The sequence below is a fragment of the Scyliorhinus torazame genome, chromosome 15 (genome assembly GCF_047496885.1).
Source record: "Scyliorhinus torazame isolate Kashiwa2021f chromosome 15, sScyTor2.1, whole genome shotgun sequence".
Taxonomy (NCBI): domain Eukaryota; kingdom Metazoa; phylum Chordata; class Chondrichthyes; order Carcharhiniformes; family Scyliorhinidae; genus Scyliorhinus; species Scyliorhinus torazame.
In genome coordinates, this window is record NC_092721.1 from 140,103,992 (window position 1) to 140,123,385 (window position 19,394).

At 46.3% G+C, this 19,394-nt stretch overlaps 1 protein-coding gene across 1 annotated transcript in view; it reads left to right on the forward strand.

Annotated features, from left to right (window-relative positions):
* Positions 1-19,394, forward strand: part of ift88 (intraflagellar transport 88 homolog) — a 188,848-nt gene that overhangs the window by 111,005 nt on the left and 58,449 nt on the right. The window contains exons 13-16 of the mRNA XM_072476831.1: positions 5,046-5,116; positions 6,071-6,157; positions 12,588-12,687; positions 16,889-16,975. Of these exons, the coding sequence (XP_072332932.1) occupies positions 5,046-5,116; positions 6,071-6,157; positions 12,588-12,687; positions 16,889-16,975 (345 nt within the window). The remainder of the gene's footprint in view (positions 1-5,045; positions 5,117-6,070; positions 6,158-12,587; positions 12,688-16,888; positions 16,976-19,394) is intronic.

Below are 19,394 nucleotides of genomic sequence, written 5' to 3' on the forward strand. Positions count from 1 at the left end.
TCCCCCATCTGGGCGGCGAATGTGAAGAAGGTGTGGAGCTGGGTAAGAGGGGTTGATTCCCAGTGGATCAGAATGGAGGAGAGTTCGTGCAGGGGGTCGGGATTGAAAGCACTAGCAACAGCGCCGCTCCCGATAGCCCTAGGGAAGTACTCAGGGAGTCCAGTAATAATAGCTTCATTGAGAAATTGGAGGCAGTTTCGCCAACACTTCGGGTTGGTGGCAGGCTCACCGGGAAATGCCGATTCGGGGGAACCACAGATTTGAGCCAGGGAGGTGGGATGAAAATTTTCGGAAATGGGAGGAGAAGGGGATTAAGACACTGAAAGGTTTGTTTCTTAGGGGTCGATTTGCAGGATTGAAGGTGCTGGAAGCGAAGTATGGGCTGGAGCAGGGGGAAATGTTTAGATACATGCAGGTTCAAGATTTTGCCAGAAAGGAGATACAGAACTTCCCGGAGGAACCGGCCTCCACATTGCTGGAGGAGGTGCTGACGACAGGGGGACTGGAGAAGGGGGTAGTGTCAGCGGTCTATGGAGTTATTTTGGAGGAGGAGAAGGCACCACTGCAAGGGATCAAAGCAAAGTGGGAGGAAGAGTTGGGAGAGGACATGGAGGAGGGACCCTGGTGTGAGGTGCTCCGGAGAGTGAATGCCTCCACCTCGTGCGCAAGGTTGGGTCTCATACTATGGCTATGGTATACAGAGCACACCTCACTATGGTGAAGATGAGCCGATTCTTTGAAGGAGTAGAAGATGTGTGTGAACGTTGCGGGGGGGCCCCGCTAATCACGTTAATCTGTTTTGGTCCTGTCCAAAGCTAGAGGATTACTGGAAGGAGGTTTTTAGGGTCATTTCTAAAGTGGTGCTCGTGAAACTGGACCCGGGCCCCCGGGAGGCCATATTCGGGGTGTTGGACCAGCCAAGGTTGGAAACTGGTGCAGAGGCAGATGTCGTAGCCTTCGCCTCGTTGATCGCCCGAAGGCGGATCCTGATGGGTTGGAGAGCAGCCTCTCCACCCTGTGCCCTGGCGTGGCGGGGGGATCTGTTGGAATTCTTGACTCTTGAGAAGGTTACGTTTGAACTGAGGGGATGGATGGAGGGGTTCTACAATTCATGGGCATTATTCATTGTGCACTTTCAAGAACTGGATAACATCGAACATTAGTTTGGGGGGGGGGGGGGTGATGGGTGTTAATGGTGGCTATGGGTGATTCCTGATTCCTTTTTGTCAGTTGTTTATGTGAACATGTGGGCGAATGTTTTGGGTTTGGTGGGAGGATGGGATCGGTGTTATTGTTATGGGGATTGACATATTTCTCACTGATTATTGTTTATTCCTGATTATTGTTAATTGTTGGTGGGTGTAAATTTGGGAGAAAATGCGAAAAAGGAGGAGAATAAAAAAATTTTTTTTTTTAATTTAAAAAAAAGATCCTCCCTGGCCTCCTCCACCAGCTTCGTTAAGTTCCACTTATGGAGCCCCGACCATTCTCTCGCTACCTGAATCCCCAAGTACCTAAACCTATCCCTCGCTACGTAAATGGCATCCCCCTAAATTAGCCTGCTGTGCCAGCTCATTCACTGGGAATACCTCGCTTTTCCCTACATTCAGCTTGTATCCCAAGAACCCTCCAGACCTCCCCAACAGGCCCATAATCCTTCCCATACTCTCCAACGGATCCGAAACATACAGCAAGAGGTCATCGGCATAGAGCGACACCCGATGCTCCCTCTGTCCCCTCATTATACCCTACCATTCTGCCGACTCCCTGAGAGCCATCGCCAATGGCTCTATGGCCAGCGCAAACAGCAGCCTACCTGTGTATTTATTGGTCTTAAAAGGTTACAGGACCAAAAACGCAACAGAAGGAAATCTCCAGGTGGTGGTGTTCCCATGTGTCAGCTGCCCCTGTCCTTCTGGATGGTAATGTTTGTGGGATTGGAAAGTGCTGTCTAAGGAGCCATGCTGATTTTCTGTAGAGTATCTTGGAGGTAGTACAAGCTGCTGCCACTATTTGGTGCTGGAGGGAGTGAATGTTTGTCGAAAGGGTGCCAATCAAGCAGAGTGTTTTGTCCTGGATGGCGTCAAGTTTCTTGGAGTTAGTCCATTTCAGTTTCTGGTCAATGATAAACCCAGGATGTTGAAAATGGGGGATTCAGCCTGGCACTTATGTGGCAAGAATGTTAAAGTGTGGGTGTCAATTTACTTTCACTCATGGAAACAGGTGCTACCAACTCTCTCTGGTTGTGTGATCTTCAAGGAAAAAGAAAACATAAAGTCAAGCATGTTGTTCCCCCTGGGCAATTCTTCATGGTTAACCAATGATATACAAGGCATTGCATTGGTAGGTTCAGTTGGACAAAAATCTGATTGCTGCTCAGCCGCAGTAAACATAGCTGACTCCTCAAAGAAACTAACATAGACTTCATATAATTCAGACTGGAATAATGAACCAACCTGGAGGACCTCATCATCCAAAGAATCATTCGGTACTACAACAGATTTCTCCATACCTTCTTCTGGAAAGAGCCAATCCAGATCCAAAAGGTTGTCTTGATGATATATCCACCAGCTCTGGCCTAGCTTCGTAAAGAACTGATAGTTTCAAAAACCTCATTATCTACCTGGGGTGTAGTGGATGATTTTTCTGGAATGGAAAGGAAATTACTGCTCAATGAATAAATCTCAACAGTTGCTGTTGGCTGAAATTTCACTGAAACAATCTCAAAGAACATCTCTGTACAGCAAGTATTCCCGATTGCTAACTGTATTTAAAAGTGGATTGAGATTTAAGATGGTTTTATTGTTTGAGTAGAAGTAAAGCTAGCAGTTAAGGCTTATTGTGTATCATTGTAGCATTGTTTAAGGGCTAATTGTAAGCTATTTTCTTGTGTGATGTCAAATATATTTTAATACTGTGTTAGTAATAAAGTTTGTTTTAATATACCACATCCCTATTTTTGCATGGAATCACCGCTGGAGCTAGATATCTTTTCCCCTCAGTCTTACAAAATTAAAATAAAATATTGGGGTTTCTGTCCAGTATCCTAGCCACTGTTGGGGTCTGGTACGAGATCGTAGTACCTCTTAATTTCAGCAAATCCGGGCATCACGGTGGTGCAGTGGTTAGCACTATTGCCTCACGGTGCCGAGGACCAGGGTTCGATCCTGTCCGTATGGAATTTGCACATTCTCCCCGTGTCTGTGTGGGTAGGTGAGTCGATCATGTTAAATTGCTCCTTAATTGCAAAAAAAAATTGGGTACTTTAATTTTTTTTAAATTCAGCCTATCCATTGCTACTACTATCTGCATTTCTAATATTTTGTCAGATTCCTCCTCCTTAGTAAGCACAGATACAAAGTACTCATTAAGTATTCTTGCCTTGCCATGTGCATTAAAGAATATAGCATCTACTCTAACCGCCCTGATACTATTTACATGGTGATTGAATATTTTGTGTTCCCTTTTATGGTGACCACCATTCTATTCTCCTATTTTCTCCTTGTTCGTCTTATTTTCCCCTTCCTCCCCCTTCTCCCTTCTTAAACTATCTGATTTGACCTGATTCCCAAGAATTCACTTGACGTGCATCATACACCGTCTCTTTGTTTCATTATAACCTCTAGCCCCCTCATCATCCAAGGAGCTCTGTTTTTGGTTCCACATGTTTGGATCACCCTTGTTGGAATGTACCTAGACTGTACCTATAGACCACAATCAGTAAGGATAAACAACAACTCTTCCACGAGAGTCCTCAATACCGGGGCCCCTCAAGGCTGTGTACTTAGCCCCCTACTATACTCCCTATACACACACGACTGCATGGCAAACTTTGGCTCCAACTCCATGTATAAGTTTGCTGACAACACGACTGCAGTGAGGCCGATCTCGAACAACGATGAGTCAGAGTACAGGACGGAGATAGAGAACCTAATGGAGTGGTGTAATGCCAACAATCTCTCCTTGAATGTCAGCAAAACTAAAGAGCTGGTCATTGACTTCAGGGAGCAAAATATTGTCTGCATCAGCGGGGCCGAGGTGGAGGTGGTTGACAGCTTCAAATTCCAAGGTTTGCACATCAACAAAAATCTGTCCTGGTCCACCCACATCAATGACACGACCAAGAAAGCACAACAGTGCCTATACTTCCTCAGGAAAGTAAGGAAATTCGGCATGTCCACATTGACTCTGACCAACTTCTACAGGTGCACCATAGAAAGCATCCTACCTGGCTGCCTCACAGCCTGGTATGGCAACTGCCCAGCCCAAGACTGTAAGAAACTACAGAGAGTCATGAACACCACCCAGTCCATCACACAAACTCGCCTCTCATCCACTGACTCTGTCTACACCTCCCGCTGCCTTGGGAAAGTGGACAGCATAATCAAAGACCCCTCCCACCCAGCTTACTCACTCTTCCAACTTATTCCATCGGGCAGGAGATACAAAGGGCTGAGAACACCCACTAAAATATTCAAAAACTGCTTGTTCCACACTGTTACCAGACTCCTAATCGACCCTCTTATGGACTGATCTCATCTCTTCACACACCTTCTCTACCTAGTAGTACCACACTCCTGTATGCTTAACCCGATGCCTGTGTCTGTGTATTTACATTTTGTATTTTATGTTTGCCCTATTATGTATTTTCTTTTCATGTACGGAATGATCTGTCTTGAACTGCTTGCAGAACAATACTTTTCACTGTACCTCAGTACACGTGACAATTAACAAATCCAAATCCTGAAGTATTTCTTCCGTAAAAATCATGCATTATTCCCTTAAATTTCTTCCTCTCAAACTTTGGTTCCATTTTACCCTGGCTCGATCCCTTCTCAACAGCCTTCTTCCAATTTAGACATTCTACTTTGTCATTCCTTGCTTTTCTCCATAGTCTAAACCTTATGATATGATGATCTATCTTGCCCAAGTGTCCCCCCACTGCCACATCCATTTCCCAAATTAGATCCAGTGATGCCATGGATGTAACATAATGTTTTTTGTTTCAAAGTGAACCTGTCTCATTGCAATTTTTATTTTTTTAGGATGACCCACATATGAATCTGGTGATTGAAGCCATCAAGAATGACCCACTCAGACAAATGGAGCGAGAACGGTAATATACATCTGCTGTATTGGAAACTAACATGCCATTTTTTTTTGCCTTCTGGAGCAACAAGATATCTATGTGAACTTTTGTGGCAGCATGGTAGTGCAGTGGTTAGCAATGCTGCATATGGCACTGAGGACCCGTATTCAATACTGGCCCTGGATCACTGTCTGTGTGGAGTTTGCACATTCTCCCTGTGTCTGCATGGGTTTCACCCCACAACACAAAGATGCGCAGGTTAGGTGGATTGGCCACGCTAAATTGCCCCTGAATTGGAAAAAAATAATTGGGTACTCTAAATTTAAAAAAAAAACATTTAGAGTACCCAATTCATTTTTTCCACTTCAGGGGAAATTTAGCATGGCCAATCCACCTACCCTGCACATCTTTGGGTTATGGGGGCGAAACCCATGCAAACATTGGGAGAATGTGCAAACTCCACACGAACAGTGTCCCAGAGCCGGGATCGAACCTGGGACCTCGATGCCGTGAGGCAGCAGTGCTAACCACTGCACCACCGTGCTGCCCTTGGGTACTCTAAATTTATAATTTAAAAATCTATGTGAACTTTTAAACTTCAGGCAACCTGCAACAAGAGTGGCACTTCAATGTTTTTAAGCCATGTATTCTATAACCTAATCCGCTGCTTGATATTTCTTAGAAAGCAGATCACAGTGCCAGTTATCCAGTTATCAATGTTGATTTTCCGAGCACTTACTTACTAATAACATATTCCTGTGGAGGAATCATGGAGTTAATTTTTTGATTCAAATACTTTTTCAAATGCAAATTTCTTACCATTTAATAATTTTTCACTGATCGGCTTTTCAAGGAATTATTTGTAATGTTTAGAAAAATACTTGATAGGCAACCATTTTGGTATATGATATAGCTGTGTTAAAGATTCTATTACCAAGACAAATGTAACCAATTATGTTCTATATATGTTTAATTCTGCAGGAAAGCAATGGCAGAGAGATTTATTATGACAGCGGCTAAGTTGGTAGCACCTGCAATTGAAGCATCGTTTGCAGCTGGATATGACTGGTAGGAACCCATAGAATCTCTACAGTGCAGAAGGAGGCCCTTGACTCATCGAGTCTGAACTGACCTTCCGAAAGAGCACTCTATTCCAAATGTGGCCTAACCAACGTTCTATATAACTGTAATGTAATGTTCGAGCTTTTATACTCGATACCCCGTCCTATGAAGGCCAGCATGCTATATGCGTTCTTTACCACCATTTCCACCTGTTCTGCCACTTTTTTTAAAAAAAATATTTTATTGAAAATTTTTGGTCAACCATCACAGTACATTGTGTATCCTTTACACAATAATATAACCGTATAAATAACAATGACCTGTTTTATAAACAAAGAATAAATAATATATAACAAAAACTAAGACTAAATGACAACTGCCTTGTCTCAGATAAACACTCTCCAAAAATATGATTTAACAGTCCAATATACAATTATTTATAGCAACGACCTATACATATTATACATATATATTAACAACCCTGAGAGTCCTTCTGGTTCCTCTCCTTCTCTCCCCCCCCCCCCCCCCCCCCCCCCCCCCCGGGCTGTTGCTGCTACCTTCTTCTTTTCCATTCCCTCTATCTTTCTGTGAGGTATTCGACGAACGGTTGCCACCGCCTGGTGAACCCTTGAGCCGATCCCCTTAGGACGAACTTAATCCGTTCCAGCTTTATAAACCCTGCCATGTCATTTATCCAGGTCTCCACCCCCGGGGGCTTGGCTTCCTTCCACATCAACAGTATCCTGCGCCGGGCTACTAGGGACGCAAAGGCCAAAACATCGGCCTCTCTCGCCTCCTGTACTCCCGGCTCTTGTGCAACCCCAAATATAGCCAACCCCCAGCTTGGTTCGACCTGGACCCCCACTACTTTCGAAAGCACCTTTGTCACCCCCACCCAAAACCCCTGTAGTGCCGGACATGACCAGAACATGTGGGTGTGATTCGCTGGGCTTCTCAAGCATCTCTCACACCTATCCTCTACCCCAAAAAATTTACTGAGCCGTACTCCAGTCATATGCGCCCTGTGTAACACCTTAAATTGAATCAGACTTAGCCTGGCACACGAGGACGATGAGTTTACCCTACTTAGGGCATCCGCCCACAGCCCCTCCTCAATCTCCTCCCCCAGCTCTTCTTCCCATTTCCCTTTCAGCTCATCTACCATAATCTCCCCCTCGTCCCTCATTTCCCTATATATATCTGACACCTTACCGTCCCCCACCCATGTCTTTGAGATCACTCTGTCCTGCACCTCTTGCGTCGGGAGCTGCGGGAATTCCCTCACCTGTTGCCTCGCAAAAGCCCTCAGTTGCATATACCAGAATGCATTCCCTTGGGGCAACCCATATTTCTCGGTCAGCGCTCCCAGACTTGCGAACTTCCCATCCACAAACAGATCTTTCAGTTGCATTACTCCTGCTCTTTGCCATATTCCAAATCCCCCATCCATTCTCCCCGGGGCAAACCTATGGTTATTTCTTATCGGGGACCCCACCAAGGCTCCCGTCTTTCCCCTATGCCGTCTCCACTGTCCCCAAATTTTCAAAGTCGCCACCACCACCGGGCTTGTGGTGTATTTCTTTGGTGAGAACGGCAATGGGGCCGTCACCATAGCTTGTAGGCTAGTCCCCCTACAGGACGCCCTCTCCAAACTCTTCCACGCCGCTCCCCCCTCTTCTCCCATCCACTTACTCACCATTGAGATATTGGCGGCCCAGTAGCACTCACTTAGGCTCGGTAGTGCCAGCCCCCCCCCCTATCCCTACTACGCTGTAAGAATCCCTTCCTCACTCTCGGGGTCTTCCCGGCCCACACAAAACTCATGATGCTCTTTTCGATCCTTTTGAAAAAAGCCTTCGTGATCACCACCGGGATGCACTGAAACACAAAGAGGAATCTTGGGAGGACTAACATTTTAACCGCCTGCACCCTCCCTGCCAGTGACAGGGATACCATGTCCCATCTCTTGAAGTCCTCCTCCATTTGTTCCACCAATCGCGTTAAATTTAACCTATGCAACGTACCCCAATTCTTGGCTATCTGGATCCCCAAGTAACGAAAGTCCCTTGTTACCTTCCTCAGCGGAAAGTCCTCTATTTCTCTGCTCTGCTCCCCTGGATGCACCACAAACAACTCACTTTTCCCCATGTTCAGTTTGTATCCTGAGAATTCTCCAAACTCCCGAAGTGTCCGCATTATCTCTGGCATCCCCTCCGCCGGGTCTGCTACATATAACAACAAATCATCCGCATACAGAGATACCCGGTGTTCTTCTCCTCCTCTAAGTACTCCCCTCCACTTCTTTGAACTCATCAATGCTATTGCCAGGGGCACAATCGCCAGTGCAAACAATAATGGGGACAGAGGGCATCCCTGCCTTGTCCCTCTATGGAGCCGAAAGTATGCAGATCCCCGTCCATTCGTGACCACACTCGCCACTGGGGCCCTATACAACAGCTGCACCCATCCAACATACTCATCTCCAAAACCAAATCTCCTCAGCACCTCCCACAGATAGTCCCACTCCACTCTATCAAATGCTTTCTCGGCATCCATCGCCACCACTATCTCCGCTTCCCCCTCTGGTGGGGGCATCATCATTACCCCTAGCAGCCTCCGTATATTCGTATTCAGCTGTCTCCCCTTCACAAACCCAGTTTGGTCCTCATGGACCGCCCTCGGGACACAATCCTCTATCCTCATTGCCATTACCTTGGCCAGAATCTTAGCGTCTACATTTAGGAGGGAAATAGGTCTATAGGACCCGCTGCAATTTCCTTCTTTAGGAGAAGCGATATCGTTGCCTCAGACATAGTCGGGGGCAGCTGTCCCCTTTCCTTTGCCTCATTAAAGGTCCTCATCAGTAGCGGGACGAGCAAGTCCACATATTTCCTGTAAAATTCAACTGGGAATCCATCCGGTCCCGGAGTCTTCCCCGCCTGCATGCGCTTAATTCCTTTCACTACTTCCTCTGTTTCAATCTGTGCTCCCAGTCCCACCCTTTCCTGCTCCTCCACCTTGGGAAATTCCAGCCGGTCCAGAAAGCCCATCATTCTCTCCCTCCCATCCAGGGGTTGAGCTTCGTATAATTTTTTATAAAATGCCTTGAACACTCCATTCACTCTCTCCGCTCCCCGCTCCGTCTCTCCTTCCTCATCCCTCACTCCCCCTATTTCCCTCGCTGCTCCCCTTTTCCTCAATTGGTGGGCCAGCAACCTGCTCGCCTTCTCCCCATATTCGTACTGTACACTCTGTGCCTTCCTCCACTGTGCCTCTGCAGTACCCGTTGTCAGCAAGTCAAATTCTACGTGTAGCCTTTGCCTTTCCCTGTACAGTCCCTCCTCCGGTGCCTCCGCATATTGCCTGTCCACCCTCAGAAGTTCTTGCAGCAACCGCTCCCGTTCCCTACTCTCCTGCTTTCCTTTATGTGCCCTTATTGATATCAGCTCCCCTCTAACCACTACCTTCAGCGCCTCCCAGACCACTCCCACCTGGACCTCCCCATTATCATTGAGTTCCAAGTACTTTTCAATGCACCCCCTCACCCTTAGACACACCTCCTCATCTGCCATTAGTCCCATGTCCATTCTCCAGGGTGGGCGCCCTTCTGTTTCCTCCCCTATCTCCAAGTCCACCCAATGTGGAGCGTGATCCGAAATGGCTATAGCCGTATACTCCGTTCCCCTCACCTTCGGGATCAACGCCCTTCCCAAAACAAAAAAGTCTATTCGCCCTGGTTCCAACACCGTATTGAAATCTCCCCCCATGACCAACTTTCCCACCTCTAGGTCCGGGATGCGTCCTAGCATACGCCTCATAAAATTGGCATCATCCCAGTTCGGGGCATATACGTTTACCAAAACCACCGTCTCCCCCTGTAGTTTGCCACTCACCATCACGTATCTGCCCCCGCTATCCGCCACTATAGTCTTTGCCTCAAACATTACCCGCTTCCCCACTAATATAGCCACCCCCCTGTTTTTCGCATCTAGCCCCGAATGGAACACCTGCCCCACCCAACCTTTGCGTAGTCTCACCTGGTCTATCAGTTTCAATTGCGTTTCCTGTAACATAACCACATCTGCCTTAAGTTTCTTAAGGTGTGCGAGTACCCGTGCCCTCTTTATCGGCCCGTTCAGCCCTCTCACGTTCCACGTGATCAGCCAGGTTGGGGGGCTTTTTACCCCCCCCCCTTGTCGATTAGCCATCCCCTTTTTCCAGCTCCTCACCCGGTTCCCACGCAGCTGTGTCCCCCCCAGGCGGTGCCCGCCCGCACATCCCACCCCATACCAGCTCCCCCCTCTCCCCAGCAGCAGAAGCCCAATAGTTCCCCCCTCCCACCCCCCCGCTAGATCCCCCACTAGCGTAGTTACACCCCCCATGTTGCTACCAGAAGTCAGCAAACTCTGGCCGACCTCGGCTTCCCCCCGTGACCTCGGCTCGCACCGTGCGACGCCCCCTCCTTCCTGCTTCCCTATTCCCACCATAATTATCATAGCGCGGGAACCGAGCCCGCGCTTCCCCCTTGGTCCCGCCCCCAATGGCCAACGCCCCATCTCCTCCACCTCCTTTCCTCCCCCCACCACCTCCTGTGGAAGAGAGAAAAGTTACCACATTGCAGCATTAATAACATAAAACTCCTCTTTCCCCCCTTTTTACCCCCCTCTTCGCCCCCCATACTCGCCCCACCACTTTGTTTCAAACGATCTTTTTTTTAATAACCCGCTCATTCCAATTTTTCTTCCACGATAAAAGTCCACGCCTCATCCGCCGTCTCAAAGTAGTGGTGCCTCCCTTGATATGTGACCCACAGTCTTGTCGGTTGCAGCATTCCGAATTTTATCTTCTTTTTGTGAAGCACCGCCTTGGCCCGATTAAAGCTCGCCCTCCTTCTCGCCACCTCCGCACTCCAGTCTTGGTATACGCGGATCACCGCGTTCTCCCACTTACTGCTCCGAGTTTTCTTTGCCCATCTAAGGACCATCTCTTTGTCCTTAAAACTGAGGAATCTCACCACTATGGCTCTAGGAATTTCTCCTGCTCTCGGTCCTCGCGCCATCCCTCGGTATGCTCCCTCCACCCCCAGCGGACCCGCCGGGGCCTCCGCTCCCATTAACGAGTGCAGCATCATGCTCACATATGCCCCGACGTCCGCTCCCTCCGCACCTTTAGGAAGACCAAGAATCCTTAGGTTGTTCCTCCTCGCGTTGTTCTCCAGCGCCTCCAGCCTTCCCACACATCGTTTATGGTGTGCCTCGTGCATCTCCGTCTTCACCACCAGGCCCTGTATGTCGTCCTCATTCTCGGCAGCCTTTGCCTTCACGACCCGAAGCTCTCGCTCCTGGGTCTTTTGCTCCTCCTTTAGCCCTTCGATTGCCTGTAATATCGGGGCCAACAGCTCCTTCTTCATTTCCTTTTTGAGTTCTTCCACGCAGCGTTTCAAAAACCCGTGTTGTTCAGGGCCCCATATTAAACTGCCACCTTCCGACACCATCTTGGTTTTTGCTTGCCTTCTTTGCCGCTGCTCTAAAGGATCCACCGCAATCCGGCCACCTTCCTCTCCTTTTTTCATCCGTATCCAGGGGGGATTCCCTTCTGGTTCACCGCACAGTACCTTTAGCCGTTAAAATTGCCGTTGGGGCTCTTATTAAGAGCCCAAAAGTCCGTTCCACCGGGAGCTGCCGAAACGTGCGACTCAGCTGGAAGTCCCGTTCTGCCACTTTTAAGGATCTGTGCCCTGCACAACCAGACCTCTCTGTGTCTTTATGCTCGTGATGGTTCTGCCATTTATTTTATAGCTCCCACCTGAATTGGATCTACCAAAATGCATCACCTCGTATTTGTCCAGGTTAAATTCCATCTGCCGTTTCTCCACCCAATTTTGCAGCCTATCCATATCCTGTTATATTCTCTGACAATCTTCATCATTATCCGCAACTCCTGCAATCTTAGTATCATCCGCAAACTTGCTAATCAGGTCACTGCCGGGCATGTCCCTTTCCCACCGGGGCTATACTCGCCCTGATGCCCCCGGCAGGATGCTCGTGACTGTTTCCCGTCTTCATCAGGCTTGTGAGCCTCAGCAACATGATGGCTGGCAGGTCAGCGAGGTTTGTATATGTAGTGGGGAGGGGGGGCAGGAAAGCAGAGTTACGGCCATGTCAGATCAACCATGATCTTATTGGCTGGTGCAACAAGATCAAGGGGCTGCATAACCTACTCCTGCTCCTATTTCTTTTAGTTGTTGATGTAGAATTCAAAAAATGGAAACATATTTCATGTTTTAGCATGCTTTATCACTGATATCTTTAACTTGATTTGTATATGCCATCCTAGTTCACCTCTTCCCCAAAATAACTTTGTAACTTGAAATGTAACGTGAAAGAAATCTGGCTTTTAAGGAATTATTCATCTTTGAAATTGTTAATTGCTACAGGTGTGTGGAAATGGTGAAAGCTTCCCAATATGTTGAACTGGCTAATGACCTGGAAATTAACAAAGCCATTACTTACCTGCGACAAAGAGATTTTAACCAGGTAACACAAGATGACAGCATTGTTATTTCTGTTGAATATTTGTAACCTCTCCCAAAAGATGGACCTTAATTTATTCTTTATTATTTATTTAATCTCCACACACAATAACACAATACAAATAGAAAAAATAAACTACTAGAAAATTACCGTACAAGAATTTAGTTACACTTGTGTTTTTCAGTTAACGAAACAAGAACTACGTAATCTTTTTTTCAATTCATTTACGTATGTGAGCATTGCTGGTTAGGCCAGCGTTCATTGTCCATCCCTAGTTGCCCTTCAGAAAATGATGATGAGCTGCCTTCTTGAACCGCTGAAGTCCCTGAGGTGTAGATACTCACACGGTGCTGTTAGGGAGAGAGTTCCAGGATTTTCCCCCAGCGACAGTGAACGAACAGTGATATATTTTCAAGTCAGGGTGGGAAGTGACTTGGGGAGGGACGGATGGGTGGGGGGGGGGGTGAAAGGATCCTCCAGGTGATGGGGTTCCCAAGAATCTGTTGCTCTTGTCCTTCTAGATGGTAGCGGTCGTGGGTTTGGAAGGTGCTACCTAAGGAACCTTGGTGAGTTACTGCAGTGCATCTTGTCGATGGTACACATGGCTACCATAGTTCATCGGTAGTAGAGGGTTCTGATCGTTGCCCAAGTTGGTAAGCTTTTGGGTCTCCTCCTTTAACACCTTGTCAGTAATTTGGAACGTCGAACTGGAGCCTTGTCCTTTGGAGGCCATTTTCAGGGACTCGCCAGTGCTGCAGAATAGGGATGAAGGCAGTGTTCTCCCCCCCGCCTTGATAATAGCCCAGAGGCGAGTTCTGCTTGGGTGGAGGTCTCATATTCCGCCCAGTGCCTCGGCTCGATTGGGTGACCTCTTGGAATTCTTGCAATTGGAGAAGGTCAAATACACTGTCAGGGGGTTGGTTGAATGGTTCTATCTGAGATGGCAGCCATTCATTTAGTTTTTTAAAGAGTTAGTTACCGTCAGCTGTTGGGGAGTTAGTGTTCTGAGAATGTGTTTTGGTAGTGATCTATACTGTTGATTGTGTTTCTTTTATAGTGTAACTTGTAACATCTGTTTTTATATGGTTATATTGGTAAAAATGAAAAATCTTTAATAAAAATATTGTTCAAAGGACCATTGAGCCAAACCCACCCCATCTGAAGGTCCTGTGCATCGTCACTTACCGGGGCGCCCCCTACACGCACCGCCACACCCGGACGTCGACTGCACACACAGGCATACCATGCTTCCAATTATTGTTCTTGCTGCATGCCCACTGCTCTTCATGACTGCCTCCTATCTCTAACTTCAGACTGTGAGGTTTAAGTTATTTGGTGGTTAATAAAATGCAAGCAGACCTATGAACTACAATTTATATATCTTTTATGATGCGGACCATAACTGGAATCATTTATAAGCTACCAGGTTATCCAATGTGGGAACTTATATCCTAGTAATCTATGCTTCCATGCAGATAAACACCATAACATGCTACATGCTACATAGGGGCTGGTTTAGCACAGGGCTAAATCGCTGGCTTTGAAAGCAGACCAAGGCAGGCCAGCAGCACGGTTCAATTCCCGTACCAGCCTCCCCAAACAGGTGCCGGAATGTGGCGACTAGGGGCTTTTCACAGTAACTTCATTCGAAGCCTACTTGTGACAAAAAGCGATTTTCATTTCATATCTATAATCATATTTTTTTCTAGTCCAAGAAATAATTTAAAGCTTTATATTCCTGTTTTTGGATCTCAAGTTCTATTTTTATTTATCAAATCAGAAGAAATTTAGTTTTAGTCTAACCTTTTTTCCCATTGCCATATGTTTGTTATGGTCATGTAGTATATCTTAAATCAGGTTTTCAGAAGTCCAGAGATGCTGCTTGAATTCCAGCTAACAATGTTCACCCATTTCAGTTTCCAACATCTGTTCTAAAAGTTATAATCTACTACAGACCACTGTTAGATGTGAATAAATTTTAATTTTAGTCCATGACACAGACATTTTAACCCACAGACCAGAATCAGTAAGAATAAACAACAACACCTCCTCCACAATTGTCCTTAATACCGGGGCCCCGCAAGGCTGCGTACTTAGCCCCCTACTATACTCCCTGTATACACACGACTGCGTGGCAAAATTTGGTTCCAACTCCATCTACAAGTTTGCTTACGATACGACCATAGTGGGCCGGATCTCGAATAACGATGAGTCCGAATACAGGAGGAAAATTGAGAACCTAGTGGAGTGGTGCAGCGACAACAATCTATCCCTCAATGCCAGCAAAACTAAAGAGCTGGTCATTGACTTCAGAAAGCAAAGTACTGTACACACCCCTGTCAGCATCAACAAAGCTGAGGTGGAGATGGTTAGCAGTTTCAAATTCCTACGGGTATACATCTCCAAAAAATCTGTCCTGGTGCAACAATGTCAACGCTACCACCAAGAAGGCACAACAGTGCCTATACTTCCTCAGGAAACTAAGGAAATTCGGTATGTCCACATTAACTCCTGCCAACTTTAGAGATGCACTATAGAAAGCATCCTATCTGGCTGCATCACAGCCTGGTATGGCAACTGCTCGGCCCTAAACCGCAAGAAACTTCAGAGAGTTGTGAAAACAGCCTAGTCCACCACACGAACCCACCTTCCATCCATTGACTCCATCTACACTTCTCGTTGCCTGGGGAAAGTGGGCAGCATAATCAAAGACCTCTCCCACCCGGCCTACTCACTCTTCCAACTTCTCCCATTGGGCAGGAGATACAAAAGTCTGAGAACACGCACGAACAGACTCAAAAACAGCTTCTTCCCCACTGTTACCAGACTCCTAAACGACCCACTTATGGACTCACCTGATTAACACTACACCCCTGTATGTTTAACCTGATGCTGGTGTTATCTAGTTACATTGTGTACCTTGTGTTGCTCTATTATGTATTTTCTTTTATTTCCTTTTCTTTTCATGTACTTAATGATCTGTTGAGCTGCTCGCAGAAAAATACTTTTCACTGTACCTTGGTATACGTGACAATAAACAAATCCAAATCCGAATGCCTCTTAACATTAGTTTTGTTTTAGTACTAGGCTTCAAAGAAATCCAATTCTATTTTGGTTCACAAAAATAATGGGTCAGTGAGATATATAACTGTATTGACACTTAACAATTGCCTCTGATATTTTAGCAGTATCACCAAGTCATTTTAGATTAATTGGTGTTTGAGATAAAATAGCAACGACTGGCATTTCAGACAAATGCATTGAGCTTTTGTTTGCTTGTCTTCCAGAGTAAAACCCAGTAAGAGCCAGTTGATTTAGGTAATGACTTTCTTCCTTTCCCATTTTGGTATTCCATTTTAGTAGGTAGATTACATTCAAAAAGTAGTTGGAGACGACCAATTAATATAGATTGGTTGGGGAAGCAAGAGGAATGTGGAATACAACTATAAGTATCAGAGTGAAACTGTGTTATCCATGGGCTGAAAATATTCTTTCAAGATCTGTAAACTGTTCTATGTGTGCTGTTATAGATCATAATATTGATAATATAGTTTTAAATGTATGTAATCTGGCACGTGTGTGCTTTCATCCCCATTCTAAAGGAATTCAATTTATACCTCTTTAACACCAAGATTGTTATTTCATATAGACAGAACATAAGAACTAGGAACAGGAGTAGGCCATCTGGCCCCTCGAGCCTGCTCCGCCATTCAGTGAGATCATGGCTGATCTTTGTGGACTCAGCTCCACTCTCCAGCCCGTACACCATATCCCCGAATCCCTTTATTCTTTAGAAAGGTATCTATCTTTTTCTTTAAAACGTTTAAAGAAGGAGCCTCAACTGCTTCACTGGGCAAGGAATTCCAGAGATTCATAACCCTTTGGGTGAAGAAGTTCCTCCTAAACTCGGTCGTAAATCTACTTCCCCTTATTTTGAGGCTATGCCCCCTAGTTCTGCTTTCCACGACCAGTGGAAACAACCCGCCCGCATCTATCCTATCTATTCCCTTCATAATTTTATATGTTTCAATAAGATCCCCCCGCATCCTTCTAAACTCCAATGAGTACAGTCCTGAGTACAATTCTGCTTTGCTCTTTGTTCAGAAATGAAATTAATATTTTTAGTTATCAGACCAGGCTTCTCATTTCTTATTGTTCTTTTGAAAGATAAGTAAATTAATACGTTGCCACTTTTGACCTGTAGGCTGTGGAGACGCTGAAGATGTTTGAGAAGAAGGATAGCAGGGTTAAGAGCGCAGCTGCAACAAATCTCTCTTTCCTTTACTTTTTGGTAGGTGTTGTAGAATATTGGAATAGGTCATAATTATGACATTTCTTATTTGCAGACACACAACTCACAAACATGCAAGACTTGAAATGTTTTTTCCACGGCTCATACATTGAAGCATTTGTGCATAATTCTTACAATTCCACATTTGGAATTCAACGTTTATCAGCCGGGTATATCATAGTTCTTTCTCCCTGTGAATTAACCAAGCAAATAAATTAACAGTGGATCAGTCAGTGTTGTTTAATTTTAATTATTATATTCTCCCAGTTTACTTGGGATTAAATGTGCCACCTGGCATTGCATTATTCCACATAGACGTAAAGATCCCAGATTCAATAATACAGAAGCAAATACTGCAGATGCTGGAAACCTGAAATAAAAACAGAAAGTGCTAGAACTAACCAGAACACCTGGCAGGAACTGTGGACAGAGAATGGAGTTAATGGGCAGAAATTTTTCCGATGCTTTGGGACTAAATGGGCTCCTGAGCCTGCACTCGAGTGAAATTCCAGGAGGCAGCCTCTTATTAGAATCCCTACAGTGCAGAAGGAGGCAATTTGGCCCATCGGGTCTGCACTAGCCCTCTGAAAGAGCACCCTACCTAGGCCCAATCCCCCACTATATCCCAGTATTCCCACCTAGGGCTAATTTAACATGGCCAATCCACCTAACCACACCTTTGGACTGTGGGAGGAAACCGGAGCACCCGAAGGAAATCCACGCAGACATGGAATGAATGTGCAAACTCCACACATACAGGCACCCGAGGCCAGAATCAAACCGGTGTCTCTGGCGCTGTAAGGCAGCACTTCTAACCACTGTGCCGTGGTTGACTCCATTGAGCTGGCAACCTCCATACATGGTAATGCACCCTCTCCTGCCTGCAAAATCGACCCTTATTGTAGCCTTAACAAGTGAAACCCATTTTCCAAATGGAAAAGTGGTATGAGTCCACAATCTTTTAATTTATGTTTACCCATGTTCATGTTTTCAGTAATGCCTTCCCCATCATCATTGCACAAAATGCATGGAATAATGTGTGTTGAAAGTCTCTATAGTTGCCAATGATGCTTCTCAATAATCAACAAGTGTAGGAAATACACTCACAGTAAGGGGCTGAATTTTCCGCTTCCCGCCACGGACAGCGAGAATTGCGATCAGGCGGAGATTAGCACACAAATGAAAAATTGAAATTTGCGCCTGGCAACGATTCTAACGCCATATTCTAGTCCACCGCTGGTGGCGTTAACGAAATTTACGCCCGTGCCAGCGGGTCCAAGCAAAACCATCGTTTGCATGGATTTAAATCTCATTAATGGGGTAGACATTTTTTTTGAAAAATAAATTTAGAGTACCCAATTATTTTACTTTTTTTCCAATAAAGGGGCAATTTAGTGTGGCCAATCCACCTAAATTTTACATCTTTGGGTTGTGGGGGTGAAACCCATGCAGACATGGGGAGAATGTGCAAACTCCACACGGACAGTGACCCAGGGCCGGGATTCGAACCCGGGTCCTCAGCGCCACAATCCCAGTGCTCCGTCCCTCCATGATGCTCCAGCCCTCTCAGGCTGCTCACACTGCTGACTGCTCACAGTGTCCTGTAAATGTTCAGAGAGCCTCTGATGATGTGGGAGCCCACCCAGGCCGTCCTTCTGGAAACTCTCATACGCCAGTGGTATCATCATGGGAATGGGCGTGGCCATGCTCAATCACTGGCCCACCAGGTGTTGGCACTCCTCAGTGCATTCCTCAGAAGCACAGAACCCATGCAGAGGAAGCAGGGGATTAGCAGAACTCAACCCAACCAACGGTCACCTGCACTTTGGCACACTATCCCAGTCAGGGCAGAGGCATCACCAGAGACCCCCCACTCCACAGGATCATGAGCAGTATCCTCCTGGTGAAGCTGGCAGCACTTGCTGCCTCTGCTACCTCCTCCTCGGCACTGTTCAGTAGGGCAGTCTTGAGTCAGTGGCCTACCATGGGGAAGAAAGTATCCTTCCCCTCCTCCAGCGGCATAGAGTCGGAACTACTTCAGATTTCCGAAATTGTGGCGTAAGGGGCTGGTCTTCTCTGGCCATCTTCATGGGTGGAGTGAGTGTGTGGTGAGTGGAGCGCTTAAAAGCAGCTCCAGCCTGTCGGCCGCTTTAGCGCTAATTCTGTCCCCAGCAGTTACACCACCCGCTGGGTAGAAATTACTTCCAATTTGCAGCAGCAGAATGCTGGCCCATTTGCATATCCTGAATCGTGCAATAAATAGAGCCACCAATGGAAACGCGAATCGCACGCTATTCAGTTCCGGCGGGAACACTTTGTCTCCCAAAGGGAGAATTCAGCCCAAGAGATATTGGTCTTTCCTATTAAGTCTAACCAAGAGTTTTTTTTTTAAATTCTGTCACAGGACGTGGACGTCACT